We start from the raw sequence: 14,806 nt of genomic DNA on the forward strand, positions 1-14,806 counted from the left end.
ACACAACATGGACTTTTATAGTCATCCTTAGTCTCGTGACTGGTAAGTACATTTGGTCAAATACTCCTGATATTTCTAGGTTCAGAAAGTAGAACCATAGAAAGTAGATTTGAGATCATCAGGTCCTGGTAACGTGGTTGATGGCCACCCACAGATAATGACATCTTGTAGCCTCTGTGTGCCATATGGAAATGAGTCAATACCCTAAGCATATTGGCATCTCCATTTCAAAAAATTTCTACTGAGAGAGAAGATTGTGAGGAATATGCCACCTGTGTTCAAGTATTTTGAAGATGTCTACGGAAAGCTCTTATTCCAAGAAGTTCCAGGAAGCAAAGGAAGACCAAATGGGTAGAAATCACAAGCTGGAATACTTTGGTTTATTTTAAAAATAAATTTCAATAATTACACCTCTCCTACCATGAAATAAGCTGCCTCAGTAATACTACACTGCCTTGGGTCACCTCATTCCTACCCAGGTTACAAAATCAGACCAAATCCAATTGAACTTTGAGAATCTATGATTGTATAAGTACTTTTCCCAAAAGCAAAACACATGGAAATTTAAATTCAAGTTTTGGAAGAGAAACATTTAATATATTTTATCTTATTATACATTTCCCCTAAATTACAAAGTCAACAGCTGCAAATATATTCTGCTACAAAGCTTTCTGTAAGAAATATCTCTATAAGAAAATACATCTCATTAACATTTCCTGTAAATAAATTACTTCAAATAATAATTTTGAAAGGATGACTATAAGGGAAATAATGTGGAAGCCAGATTGTAAATGAAATTAACATATAGGAAATGTTTGACAGAAATGTTCCATTGTCATGTCACCAAGCTTGTACCACCTGTTTGCACAAATTTTGGCTCTTGAATAAACTAGCCTATAGTGTTTTTTTTCTTGAAGACATGTATGGAAAACATAAATCATAATCATCCTAGTAAACGTATGTGAGAAGCTGGAATTTTAATAGATATAAAGGTCTATATTCAATTTCTACAAGAAGAAATTTGAATTTGAGGTCTCGGAGTTTAAGTAAAAGAAAAGGAGTGAGTTTCAGTCTATAAAAATTTAAAATAACAACAATAAGATAATTTTTTCTTTTATATTCTAGACATAATATTTGGAACTGAGTTAAATAAAAAAGTAGTAAAGTGGTTTTAAAAATTTAGAACCTGTGGTTTCTACAGATTAGCAATACATAGATTTTACAAATTATTACATTTTCAACCTCAATGGCTGCAGAAAACAGAAACTCTATCTTTAGTAATAAACTAGCTGAGGCAGAGAGAGAATAGTGCAGAAAAATCAGATGGTCCCATCAGCCAGTAGACAAACTGGGCAATGGAACTCCTATACCACCTACCTTAGGAGTCCAAATTGTGAGACCTCCTCATATTATCATTATTTTACACCTCAAAAATATAAAATAAGTATTTTGAGGCTAGGAAGGGCAGTGACCCCACATCTCATCTGCATAGAAAACATTATGACAGCAAATTCCATGGAGAACTTCCAGTTACGTTGTGGAGGTTCTGGTTTCAAAGATGAAAGATCAGCTTGTGCATCAGATACATGATCCTAGTGTTGTTAAAACCTGGAAAATCAACAGAGCTTTCCCCATTTCCTTGCTGTGCTTCTGTTCAGTACAAATATCACTCAAGTCTCTATTATTGCTTCACCCTACTTCATAATATGTAAAAAATAAGTGTATTTACCAGTCTACTTCTGCCAAAATATAGGGTATGTCAAAGCTTTTCAAAATAATGATCTCCTGGTTAGCTTTGTTTCCCACATATTTTGGATATCTTTCAATTTTTTTGGCAATCTGGAAACTCTACTCTGTGTGTGAATTGCACTGTACTAGTCACAATTCATGAGTATAGTTTGGAAAAGAAAATGTATTCAGGGTTGGAATCCCATATGATTAGCAGAAATACAATGTTATTCCTTTAGCATCTGTTTTTATCTTATGTGAGTTATTATAAATTACAGGTGAGAATAAAAATTTTGAAAAAGTTGTAAATATGCAGTTGAAGAAAAGTAAACATGTTTTCTTCTAACAGCCTTGCTAGATTTGCCTTTATCTTGGAATTACATGGAAAATATTGACTGTTTTTTTCTTATCTACAAAGACCTTTAATTGAGCTGTCAAAGTGGAACTCCAACTTAACCATGCAAATTTACTATGCTCTATGTTTTCACTTCCTGTGTTTCAATTCTTCATATTTCAGAGTTTATATCAAGGTAACTTTGAATAGATATATGGCTTTTAGGTAATTTGTAGACGCAACCACCAAGCTGAAGGAAATTCCTCCTCCAGCACAACCTAAATTCTGGGTAGATCACATGGTATTCGTCAGTACTTCCCACTGTGTGCTTTATTTTAATAACAGCATCTTCACAAATGTGTACATTATTTACATAAACTAGTTGCATAATGGAAACACTCTAGTTGTTCCTGCATTTGTCACCCATTCTAATCCATTCGGTTCTCCTTTTCTTCGTTTTCCTGTGGTCTATATTCTTATCACATTCCTTACTGGAATGCATAGCCACCCCTCTGCATTCCAAACCTTATATTCCACCATGCCATAATGCATTAAATACACAAATTCACAGTCTACTAGTAATGATTTTCCCCAGTGGTAATCAGATTTTCTGACACACATGGAGTCTGGCTTTGGAAGAGTAGGTAGCATCTTTCCATACTTTGCAGGACAAGCCCTTTGCACAGTCACATCGCTGGAAAATTTCTAGCCCATGAGAGCCCTTCTTGCGCTGTTTGGTACAGACTTCCCCCTGATGCAGCACTGGCTTGCAGATTTTGGTCCAGAAGTGACGAGCACAGCAAAATCCTTCAATGCAGTCTGATGATCGCAGGCATGGGTCTCCTTCATGCCCTACCAAGAAAATAACCAAAACGTGACCAAAAATATTGCCGTGACACTTCAGAAAAAATTCTAACTGCAATCAGAAAATGCTGTCACTCATATTACCTTCTATGATGCTACCATTTATAATGAAAAGTCTTGGATTCCCACCAAATGATTTTCCCTTTAATTATGTAAATTCAGTATTGTCTATTACCATTATTTATCATCTGAATATCAAATTTAATGAATATGCTTCATATTCTCTTTACTTTCTCATGGTCTGCTTCTAGATATTTCCCTGATCATTATTTTATTCTCCTAGGTGAGTGAAAAATAAAATGATTGATTTAAAACCAATTAATTTGATACCTTTTCAGTAGTTCTAAACAAATCACTAATACAAGGAGAAAATCAAAATTCTCAAGAATTGCTAAGACTGTATATCATAGTCCAGCCAGGAAAATAGAAACTCTGAATATTCAAAATATAACTTAATTAATGCAGAGACTTGGTCACACAGGCGGTGGTTATGCTAAGAATTACCAGAGGATGGTGAAAAGTTGTAGGAAGTTACTACTGCATTTAGGCTGAAGGACCTAAAGGAGGTGATGGAGTTGGGTTCAAAAGCCAAGGCTGGAATCCTCACAGGCCTTTCTAGAAGGAGTTAATGCCACACAGAGACACAGCCCTGTTAGAAACACTACCTGAGTAGTGTTTCTCAGGTAGCAAGAGAATATGTTGGTTAAATCCAGCCAGATTCATCTGACAGGGAGCAGAGAAAATGCAATCTATAAAGGTCTGTAAAACAGAATAGAGCAAAGTTGAGGGTAAGTTGGTTGAGCAGCATCTAAGCATGCATGATAAGAACATGTGAAATGCAAATCTGGGTACTTTATCCAGCAAAAAAAAAAAAAAGATTAGATGACCAAGTAGCTCCCACACATCATGATTGGGCTCATGTCTATTCTATATAAAGCAGGGATGGCAAACTTTTCTGCAAAGTGTTGGATTGTAAAAATGCAAAATTGCATATATGTTAGGGTTTTGAAGCTTATATTGCAAAAATCAGCTACTAATACAGCTTAAGTGAATGGGCAAGTCTAAGTTCCAATAAGACATTATTTACAAAGACAGAAAGTAGGAACGCTTTGGCTCACAGGCCATATGTGCCAACCCCTGGTCTAAAGGCTTATTTGTTATCTCATGTAGCTAGTTCTACTATGAAATTTGGACATAATTCACTCTCCATCCAACATAAGATTTCTTTCGACTCGCCATCAGAAAATTGCATATGTAATTACCTAAAAATAATTTGTAAATTTCAAACTGTAAAAAAAAAAAACATGTAATGACAAATGATTATTATTTGGCAAAGTAGAAATAGGAAATATGAGAAAACAATTCAGGGCTTTGGTAAGTGTTAAAATTTAAGGCAACAGAAGAGGAATCACTTGTCATAGTAAGCACTACCCATGTGGCCATTAGCAATCCAAGCCAAACTAATGGGTCATCAGATATTCTCCAGGATAGCAGCTCCACAGAACTTGAAAATGTGGGAAAATAATTTTGTGGACAGATAGGCTATGTTTAAAGGTACCAAGGTTTTCTCATTACTGGACTTCTCAGGGCCTTCACTATACACATGTTAATTGTAAATTTCTTAAAAATGGGGAGATGCATTATTACAAAAGTCTTATGAACACAGGGAACTGTTATTCATGTAACATCTTGAAAGAGGAGTTCTGTATTTCATGGATACACACTTGGGGAAGGCCGCCTTAAAAAAAATAAAAGTACTTTGTGCTTTCACATTTTTACTATGAGTTATCAGGTTTCAATAACTTCATGCTTTCCAAGTTTGCTATTAATAGTAAGGTTTCTGAAATTTTTGATACAAAGAAGAGGATTGTATGGCCATACATAATCCTATGATAAACCAACAATTTTTGGTAGGTTGGCTTATGAATAATGTGTCATTTGGTTGTTCAGTGAAATAATATTTCTGAATCTGAATCAGAAATAAAATTTCTGAATAAAATTTCAGTGACTCCTGAACTTACTGATTTAATCATGGGGCAGCAAAGATTTCCATTTGTTTTCAGAATATTTTATTCCTTGATGTGTTTGTATAGAAGATTTCATCTAAATTTCATGTGAAAAGAAAGGTCTGTTAATTGGAGAACATCATTCTGAGTGAGGTTAGCCTGGCCCAAAAGACCAAAAATCGTATGTTCTCCCTCATATGCAGACATTAGATCAAGGGTAAACACAACAAGGGGATTGGACTTTGAGCACATGATAAAAGCGAGAGCACACAAGGGAGGGGTGAGGATAGGTAAGACACCTAAAAAACTAGCTAGCATTTGTTGCCCTTAATGCAGAGAAACTAAAGCAGATACCTTAAAAGCAACTGAGGTCAATAGGAGAAGGGGACCAGGAACTAGAGAAAAGGTGAGATCAAAAAGAATTAACCTAGAAGGTAACACACACGCACAGGAAATCAATGTGAGTCAATGCCCTGTATAGCTATCCTTATCTCAACCAGCAAAAACCCTTGTTCCTTCCTATTATTGCTTATACTCTCTCTACAAAAAAATTAGAAATAAAGGCAAAATAGTTTCTGCTGGGTAGTGAAGGGTAAGGAGGGGTAAAGGAGGGAGTGTTGGGAGGGTAAGGCAGGGGGTGGGGGGAAGGGGGGAGAAATGACATAAATATTGTATGCACATATGAAGAAAATAAAAATTAAAAAAAAAGAAAGGCCTGCTTAGAAAATGTTATAATGGACCAGGGTACTGCAACTCTAACAATTTAAGATCTCTAAGAAAACTCTAGCATCCTCAAAATTAAGAATTGATGAATTCAGTTTAAATCTAACCATTACAGTATCTTATTTGTATTTTTTCCGAAACCAATAGAATCAATTATCTTTACTTTTCTGTTACTTTATAAAACAAGAAAATACAAACATAGAAGTACAAGTACTACCTTTTATATGTGACATCTTTGTGTGTGGTCTTCCTAGATTCTGCCATCCCAAGTCATGGTTTGAATAATGACCATGGTTTCGATCTCTGTGCCGAGTGCCATCCAAGGCTGGAATGTGAGGCGTCAGGATGCTCTCAGTGACAGGGATGCAGATGCCTGGAGATGGAGATATAAGCAGTCAGACTTTTTCAGTTCTCTAAACTGTGGTAAATACTCTCACATGAGGTATGAATGAAGTATTTTTATGAGCCTACTATCTATCTATCTATCTATCTATCTATCTATCTATCTATCCATTCATAATTTACTTATTTATTGAGATTGAGTATTGAATACTTTGGTTCTGGAGTCAGATTTCATTGATCTGAATCTTATTTCTTTCAACACCAAGAAAAAATAAAAAATAGGAATAAAAACTGAATTAATATTACTGAATTATTGTAAATGTAAGTGAAGTGCTTAGAATGGTCATAGTAAACTATTTAATTAATGTTAGCTATTGAGTTTTAAAATCCTCCAACCAGACCTCCATTCTCAGGATCCAAGGTTGTTTATTCACCAACAGTAAATATTAGTCTACACTGTACATGTCTCTCGTGCTCTGAGGTCATCTTCCTTTCATGTCCTGTCCAAGGTACTCACAGCAGGTTTACACGCCAAGGTCAGAGCAGACGTAGCAATATGAGCCTGACTGTGCTATTTTTGTGTGAGTTTCTAACTACCTTCTGCAATTATTGTCACCATGCATTGTCTGTTGTCATCACTTCATTATTAATGCAGAATTTTCTGTCTATAGATTTATTGAGATCAGGTGAAGCCAAACTGGAGGACAGAATTCTGTCTGTGTTTGGAGAAAGCAATCACCCCATCATCAGATGAGGGTGCCTTGGCACATCTTGAATATTAGAACTGTAGTATAAAATAGCTATGAAACTGGAACAAGGACTCGGAGTTTTATTTCTGAGCCATAGTGGGTTCCTTTCTTTGGTTTTTTTCATGTATGTGTGCATTATGTATTTAGCAGAATAGAACATCCAGCTATTTAATGCAATACTTCAGTTATTTGCAGTTATCTTAGGCCAGTGTAAATTATAAAATACAGAAGTTTGTCAGAGTCCAAGAAAATTAAGATTTGGGGGATATTCTCATACTACATAAGCCAAGATCCAATCACTCCCAATCCTAATGGGCGCTAAGTTGTGAAACAGCCTTCCTACATGAGATAGAAAAAGGCCTGTGAACACTTAGCAAGATCTCTCACCATTATTGCAGCGAGTACCAGGGCAACACATGCCATCTCTGTGGCAGCGTTTCTTTTTCCTCCGACACACCATGCAGGCTGATGATCCTTGGTGGGGACTGTGACAGTATCTCCCAACTTCACATTCCTTATCACTGCTGCAAGGATAGACCTGTCACCAAGTGGAACAACACAAAAAACAAAGGATGAGGTCCTGTTATACGTATGACATTCTAGGAAATCATGATGGAAACTAAGTCACAGCTGCCTGCCCCCCAAATGAAACTACACCATTATAATAGTATTCTGAATATAGACCATCCGTAATGACACTTACTTAACTGAGGACTTTATAAATATTGATTACTGATTGTGACAAAGATGAAGTTGACAGCATTCATGAATTTTTGCTGACCCAACTTTGGAGTTAGGATTTACAGTTTGTGTTGACTGGTGGCCACTCCATTTTTTTATCCTGATGGAGGAAGGTGAGGTAAAATAACAAAGGGCTGGGCTTGAAGATAAGACCTATCTCTTACTTATGAAACAAATATTTTAAGAGTGACTCCTCTCAGTTCCCACCTGTGAAAAGCAAGGAGGAAAAACACTTCCTGAATAGTATGAGGAATGAAATGTTTGGCACAAATAAAGCAAGGAGCAGCATCTTCACTCTTGCTGCTTCCTCTGAGCAGCAGCGTGTTCTGGGCAGTGAGGGAGATGCTGGGCTCCAGTCTTATCAGCAGTCCTTGCTCCTTGCAAACCACAAGAGTCCTGCAAGGCTATGACTTCAGTTTATATAGAAAAGACTCCACACATTTCTCTAGCTAGAGTTTTATGTTCTGAAAGCTACTTAGTCACTGTCCAATATTATCGCAGAATAAAAATACCTACTCCAGTTAAGTATTCTTTGCTTCTTGGATGTTTCAGAAACATTTAGAATGTTCCTGATTTTAGAGACAGCTCTCACACCACACATCAAACTTACTCATATGTTGAAGCAGGGAAACTTACATAGGAGCCTTTTTTACTGGATTTTTTTCTAATTTTCAGAATAATACAAGATTTTTTTAAATTGAAAACTACAAACTATATTTTTTAAAAGCTCTATAGTTTTTAAATGAGCATAAATTATGAGTATGAAACTATGCATAAAAATCTTTGTGACTTTCAGATAATTAGTGTGTTTGGGGTGTTTTCCTTATGAAATGATATTTGATGTCCTAACCCAGCATGCACTGCTTATTCCTTTTCTCCTTCTCTCATTCTCTTTCCCACTAGCCAATCCTAACATCTTTTCTCCTTCTGCCCAGCCCAAGTATGTGTAACACATTCAGCCCACACATTTTCCATCAATGTCTGATCATCTTCACAGACGAAGAAGATAGAAAGATGAAGTTTCTGTGTGAGTCTGGAGAAAACAGAATATTTCACCAGCAGCACAATGTGTTGTTTACCCTTGAAAGAATTACAAAGCAAAATCACTAATTTCAAATTGAAAGTGATTTGAAAGGATTTCGCAGTGATAATGTTTAATGCACAGATTCTAACTGGAGCCAAAAAACCTATAAGATGAATTTACATGTTATTTTCCACCCTGCATTTTCATCATTAGGCTTTAGGGAATCTGAATGAAGTTGAATTCAGAATAGTCGGCCATTTTTTAAGAACCCAAGACTGATGGAAACAAAACAAATGTCACTTCCTGCCTTACCACACTCTTTCCCCCAGGCACTTTACCCCCTTCATATTTAAACCCATTAATTTTCATTGAAACACAATTCACATGTTTCTGATTCATTTACATCTATTTCATCAAATTGTTTTGCAAGAAACATTTGATGTCTTACAAGTTTCTTTCCTTCCTCAAAAATAGGACATGTCCTTTCAACGGAAATAATAAGTGCCTCCTAAAACATCATGTGCTATTTACAACTCAAACAATAAACCCTTAAATGATTCTGAATATAGTATAATACTTGGTTTCATTGCTAAAAACACAGGCTAAATGTGTAGAAAGCAAATTGTTTGTTAAACATAGCAGTTTAGGTAGAAAATGGTGGAAGGTATGTCCATTTTCCCATTCTTATTGATGAGAAATAGAAAATAGTGAAATGGCAAATAATTGGTGATAATGATATTAGAAAAAGTGAAATACACAGTAGTCCTGTATTCGGATTGGACTACAGTAAAATTCCCATAATTTAATTTTTAAGATGGAAATTCATTTTATCTAAGGCAAAATGTATTAGAGGATATGTAGTTTTATTATGTTCTAACAAATCTTTCAATTAAGCTAAAGTAGAAATGATACAGGCAAAAAAAATACTTAGATGTTTTAAAAATATGTAAATTATGAATATTGTGAACTTGTATTTGGTATTAAATCCTGACACATAAATTCCAGGAAGAATATTTTCAGAATTAAGAAAATAAACTTTAATCATTTATTTTTTATATGCAAAATTATATTACATGGCTTCTAGTTTGCTTACAAAACTCTTGGCTCCAATAAACAACCTTTATACTAGTGAACAAAATCAAGAAGGAATTATACAAATTGATTGAAACAAGTGTGAGGGAATGCAAGTGGTATTTGGAGACAAGCCTCGCCTTCTTAAATCAAAGCTCCAAGAACAGATTTCTTCATCCATAAAGCTTTTTGTGGCATAACCATTGGCAAGCAAACAGAAGATGAGAAAATATGGATCCAACCCATTAATAAAAATTCCCAATTCTAGTGTTTTCAGCAATACTGCATTATTTTTAGTAAGTAAATGGCATTTTCAACTCAAAAATGAGGGCTCTTCAGCAAGACATTTTTTATGCCTACATTAATTTAGGACTGGTATTGCAGTAGGAAAGCAAGAGAGACAGCAAGGCAGGCACTTGGCTAACAGTATCTATGAGATATTATGAAGAAGGCAATGGCAATGGATGGATTGCCAGTAAGAGTTGTATACAAAAATAAAAAAGCCATTCAGAAACTTTCACATGGAAAAATATTTTCCATTTACTTTGGCTTCCAAAGGTTGTTACTTGGTCCCATTTGATGATACGTTTGTAATAAATAAAAAGTGACCTTTATGCCAAGAGTGGTCAGACACACCTACAATCTCAGTACTATGGAAGTAGGGGAAGAGGGATAGTGAGTTTGATGCCAACCTTGACAACATAACTAGACCATGTCTAAAAAACAAACAAGAACAAAAACTCCCAAGGGCTAAGGGTGTAGCTCAGTAATAGAATACTCGATTAGCATATTCAAGGTTCTATGTTTGATCCTCTGCACTAAAAAAAGTAAAAGAAAAAAGAAAAAACAGTGAGTTTGAGTACCTAAATCTAAGTTTTCCCTTCAAGAAAATCAATAATGTACTTATCTAGTATTTGTTTCAAAAGTGAATAAAAGGACTGATTTTTAGAGCTTCTATGGGAATTATTAAAGTGAATTTTTATAGCTCTGTTAGTAGACTAGATAACTCCTTTTTATCTGAAGATCAATGCTAGTGTTCGTGGAAGAATGAAAATTAAGTGAAAGAATTAGGCCGACAACTTCCTACATCTGTCCCTACTAAAAAGTTCCATATTGATTCAGAAATTTGATTTTGTGAGTATCCAGGAATGATTCATGCATAATCATTTATTACCCAGGCTCAGTCACAGTTAGGAGATAAGTTAATTTGGGGCCCCTATGATTGGCCATAAATTAAGAATGTTCGAGAGCTGTCCAGGATCAGGTCAAAACACAAAGACATTTGTCCAGCACCCCTTCTAAGCTAAAAATAGAGTGCTTTCCACAAATAGCAGTGCTAGTGATCATTATAACCATGACATGAGCTAAAAAAGAAAGAACACATTGAACACAGCTTGAAGATCAAGTCTATCAGAAATTAGCCTTTCTGACTTAAGTCCATTTCCTGCTGCTGGTATGGAGTCATTATTTACAATTTTAGCAATGAAATGAAGAGAGGTTAAGTAACTTCTGAAAACATATAGTGTGTTCACTGATAGAGAAGTTATGGATTTTGAGCCCTGCCTTGGCTTTTAAACTTCCCTGTAAGGTGACATGACTGAAAGTATGTCATAGTGAGGGTTTAATGCACACATAGACAAGTTGATTCATTGGTGACCTATGTGTTGAATTTAGAGATTAAAAAAATAAAGTTGGTCACATCCCTTTCTAATACCAACAGCACGTCCTGCTGCAGCTGTTGGAAAGACAGATTACTGACAAAGTTGTAAACAACATTTTCTCATTCCATTTCTTGACAAGAATTTTATGTCCTTTTAAACTCAATGTAAATCATAGTTATAAACAGAAGCCCATCGTGCAAATAATAATAATTAAATAATGTTCTAATGAGCAGAGTAAAATGAAGTATTGTCAAAGCATCTTATTTGAACTAATTGAGCCTTTATTTCCCCCATTATTCTCAAAACTTCATGGACAAAGGGACTATTAATTCAAGGCTTACATTTAGGATTGAGTTTATTCTTATTTTTTAAAAACTGCCCATCCCTTAGAAAACACAAATGCAAGTATGAAGAAATCTGACCCATCTCTAAGAACAATGAAATGAGGAAAAGTGTTTCAGGTAACTTGGCAAAGCCAATCACTGAATAGAACTTTGGCCATAACCAAAACCTTAGTTTAACTCCCAAGTTTTCAGAATAATGATATTGTTCCTGTTTAACAAGGAGGAGGAAAAAACAGAAAAGAGAAACATCACACAGAGCTCATGTGGGATGGCCACCCATCCGGATTCTTGCAAGACCGTCCTAGTTTTATTGTTGTTGTTGCTTTACAGTCCTTTGTCCCCGCAAGCACTGTTTGTAACAATCTCGGAAGTTTGCTGGAGCCAGAAAAACGTCATCAGCTGGGCAGGCAGAAGAAAGCCTGCAGGGAACAACCCAGCTGTGTGAATGAAAAACATTTGGGTGGATAGAAGGAGGTAACAGCAAAGGGCTGGTGATGGGAACATAGTTGAGGTCTCTGGGTGCAGAGCAGAAAGGTTAGCAGTTACGTTTGGGAAACCAGATCAGACTGGCTTGCCAGTCTGAATCCTTACAGAAAAAAATAATTTCCTTTGGCATGATATCCCACATAGCAAATACATATTTCTGTGAATACACAAGACATGCGACTTAAGGTGGCCATTTAAAAATCAAACATTAAAATTGCCACTGTGAGATACGTAGGGACTTGAACCTGTGTTCAGTGCTCACTGCTGGTTGAAGGCTGTGCTATCACATCTTTCCCTTTGCCTACAATTGCATCCAGGGGGAAGGGGTGTACTAGAAGCATCTTTTTTTTTTATTGTTTTATTATTCATATGTGCATACAAGGCTTAGGTCATTTCTCCCCCCTGCCCCCACCCCCTCCCTTACCACCCACTCCACCTGTCCTCTCCCTCTCCCCCCCCCACCCCCTCAATCCGCAGCAGAAACTATTTTGCCCTTATTTCTAATTTTGTTGTAGAGAGAGTATAAGCAATAATAGGAAGGAACAAGGGTTTTTGCTGGTTGAGATAAGGATAGCCATACAGGGCATTGACTCACATTGATTTCCTGTGCGTGGGTGTTACCTTCTAGGTTAATTCTTTTTGATCTAACCTTTTCTCTAGTTCCTGGTCCCCTTCTCCTATTGTCCTCAGTTGCTTTTAAGGTATCTGCTTTAGTTTCTTTGCGTTAAGGGCAACAAATGCTAGCTAAGCATCTTGAGGATTCATGAACATCAGGCCATGGAGATTGAGGGGGAAAATTCAGAAATTTCATGATGTGTAGAATGTGCAGTGATAAGCTCATTAAAGCTGTTGCTTATCTATTCATTCAGCATTCAATGAATATCAATTCAGCTTTTATCTATTGAATACCAGCTATGATCCAGATATTTTAATAACTAGTTCAATGTTCTGCTAATGTTTCACCCTGAAAACAATTTTAAAACATGTATTCTCTTACACATTTGACATCTAAAATTTTTCAGCATGTGGTTAAGTTTGTTTTATTAATGATAGCTAATGTTAAATATTTTATAAGAGGAAGTTAATGATAATTTGCTATGATTCAATAAAAGAGCTCTTAACTACCTTATTGATCAAGTATACTGATCCAAAAATTAATCACAACATATTTATCCATAAGAATTTCCCTTTAAAAATTAGACAGCATGGAACATATTCAGTTAAATTTTGAAATATAAAAATCGTCATCACTATTTTGGATGTTTTGGATACAGAATTTCCAATGGAGTCAAGCTTCACTTAAGAATTAAGGATAAATGAATCAAGAAAATGTGGTATATACACACAAAGGATTTTTACCCAGCTATGAAGGATGTGGCTTCAAGGTAAATGAATGCAATTGGAGGACATCATATTAATTGAAGTAAACCAGCCCCAGAAATACAAAGGCCACATGTTTTCTCTCACATGTGGAAGATAGACCCAAAACATTAACATGCACAAAAAAACAAGCATGATCATATACAAACTTAAATGTACAACCTGTTTGTAATGGAACTACTCCATGGAACTCGAGGAAAGAGAATGACAGAGCATCAGCATTGCAAAACATAACATCTGTGAAGGTAGAGGATATAAAGATATACACTGAAAGCTGTTGAGAAGTGGAGGGTAAAGAGGTAAGAAAGAGTAATGGAAGGGGTTGAATGGACCAAAGTAACATATACTCACAGTGGGGATACACTGAGAAACCCCTTTGAACATTGACTTAAATATTAATAATGAAAGATAAGACTAAAATAGGTACAGTGTGTATGGGGGGATACTTGTGAGATGGGGAGAGTGAATGAAGGAGATTAAGGTGAGGGTATGTGGTTGAAGGACTTCATATACTTATATGAAACAGAACAAAGAAACCTCTTGCAGTTGCTTTAAGGGAGTCCGCAAGGAGGTTGAGGGGTAAAGAGGGTGAGAATGATCTAACCAGAATACATTATGTCTATTTGGAATTGTCACTATGATTCACCCCCTGTTCAACAGATATATCCTAATAAAAAATGAATAAATATCTAAAAAGAGATAAGGATAACACAATGAAAAAGAGTTTAAGACAAATCATAATATCATTGTTACAATTAAAATTCCAAATTTTATTTTTGTTTATCATCCAATAAGTCCTGGTAGGTTTTGCATATTTTTCATTCACAAAGTGACAAAAGAATCATCATTAATATAGGCATACTCCTGGACAATTTTGAGAAGGAAGAACCTTGGGAATTCAGGATCTGGAAATTGACTCCATTTAAATAGCTCATGCTGTGCACCACATGGAAAATCTTTGAGTTCATTTTATACATACTCTTTTAAAAGATAAGGTAGTAAATTTACTTTTGAAACAAAGCTCAAAGCCAAGAGAATATCTACTAACACCGCCTGGATTATAAATTAGAAATGATGGATTTCTTCAAGTGGGCTGTTAGCTTCCCAAATGTATTCAGAAAGCATCTATTAAGTCTTAAGAAGCAATAATTCTATGAAATAAAGGCACAATCCTCTCTAACTTTGGTGGCCCCACCCTGCTCTTTGAGTGTCATCAATAAGAAAAGAGATTCTAGGGAATTCTCTACATTGAATGCAGACCACATTCTCAATGGTGTCATCTACCTACTGTTATTGATCATAGAATGAATGAGGAGAGCTAAGCTTTTCCATATGGTTGTAGTACCTAGAGAA

At 35.7% G+C, this 14,806-nt stretch overlaps 1 protein-coding gene across 1 annotated transcript in view; it reads right to left on the minus strand.

The window, feature by feature from the left end:
• Window positions 1-569: 569 nt before the first annotated feature.
• The window catches only part of Dkk2 (dickkopf WNT signaling pathway inhibitor 2), a 97,662-nt gene continuing 83,425 nt past the window's right edge, over window positions 570-14,806 (minus strand). Inside the window, exons 2-4 of the mRNA XM_074041501.1 lie at window positions 7,134-7,284; window positions 5,873-6,028; window positions 570-2,914 (exon numbers count right to left, since the gene is read on the minus strand). Coding sequence (XP_073897602.1) covers window positions 2,664-2,914; window positions 5,873-6,028; window positions 7,134-7,284 — 558 coding nt within the window. The 3' untranslated portion in view covers window positions 570-2,663. The remainder of the gene's footprint in view (window positions 2,915-5,872; window positions 6,029-7,133; window positions 7,285-14,806) is intronic.

Source organism: Castor canadensis, chromosome 9 (genome assembly GCF_047511655.1).
Source record: "Castor canadensis chromosome 9, mCasCan1.hap1v2, whole genome shotgun sequence".
In the NCBI taxonomy this organism is placed as follows: Eukaryota; Metazoa; Chordata; class Mammalia; order Rodentia; family Castoridae; genus Castor; species Castor canadensis.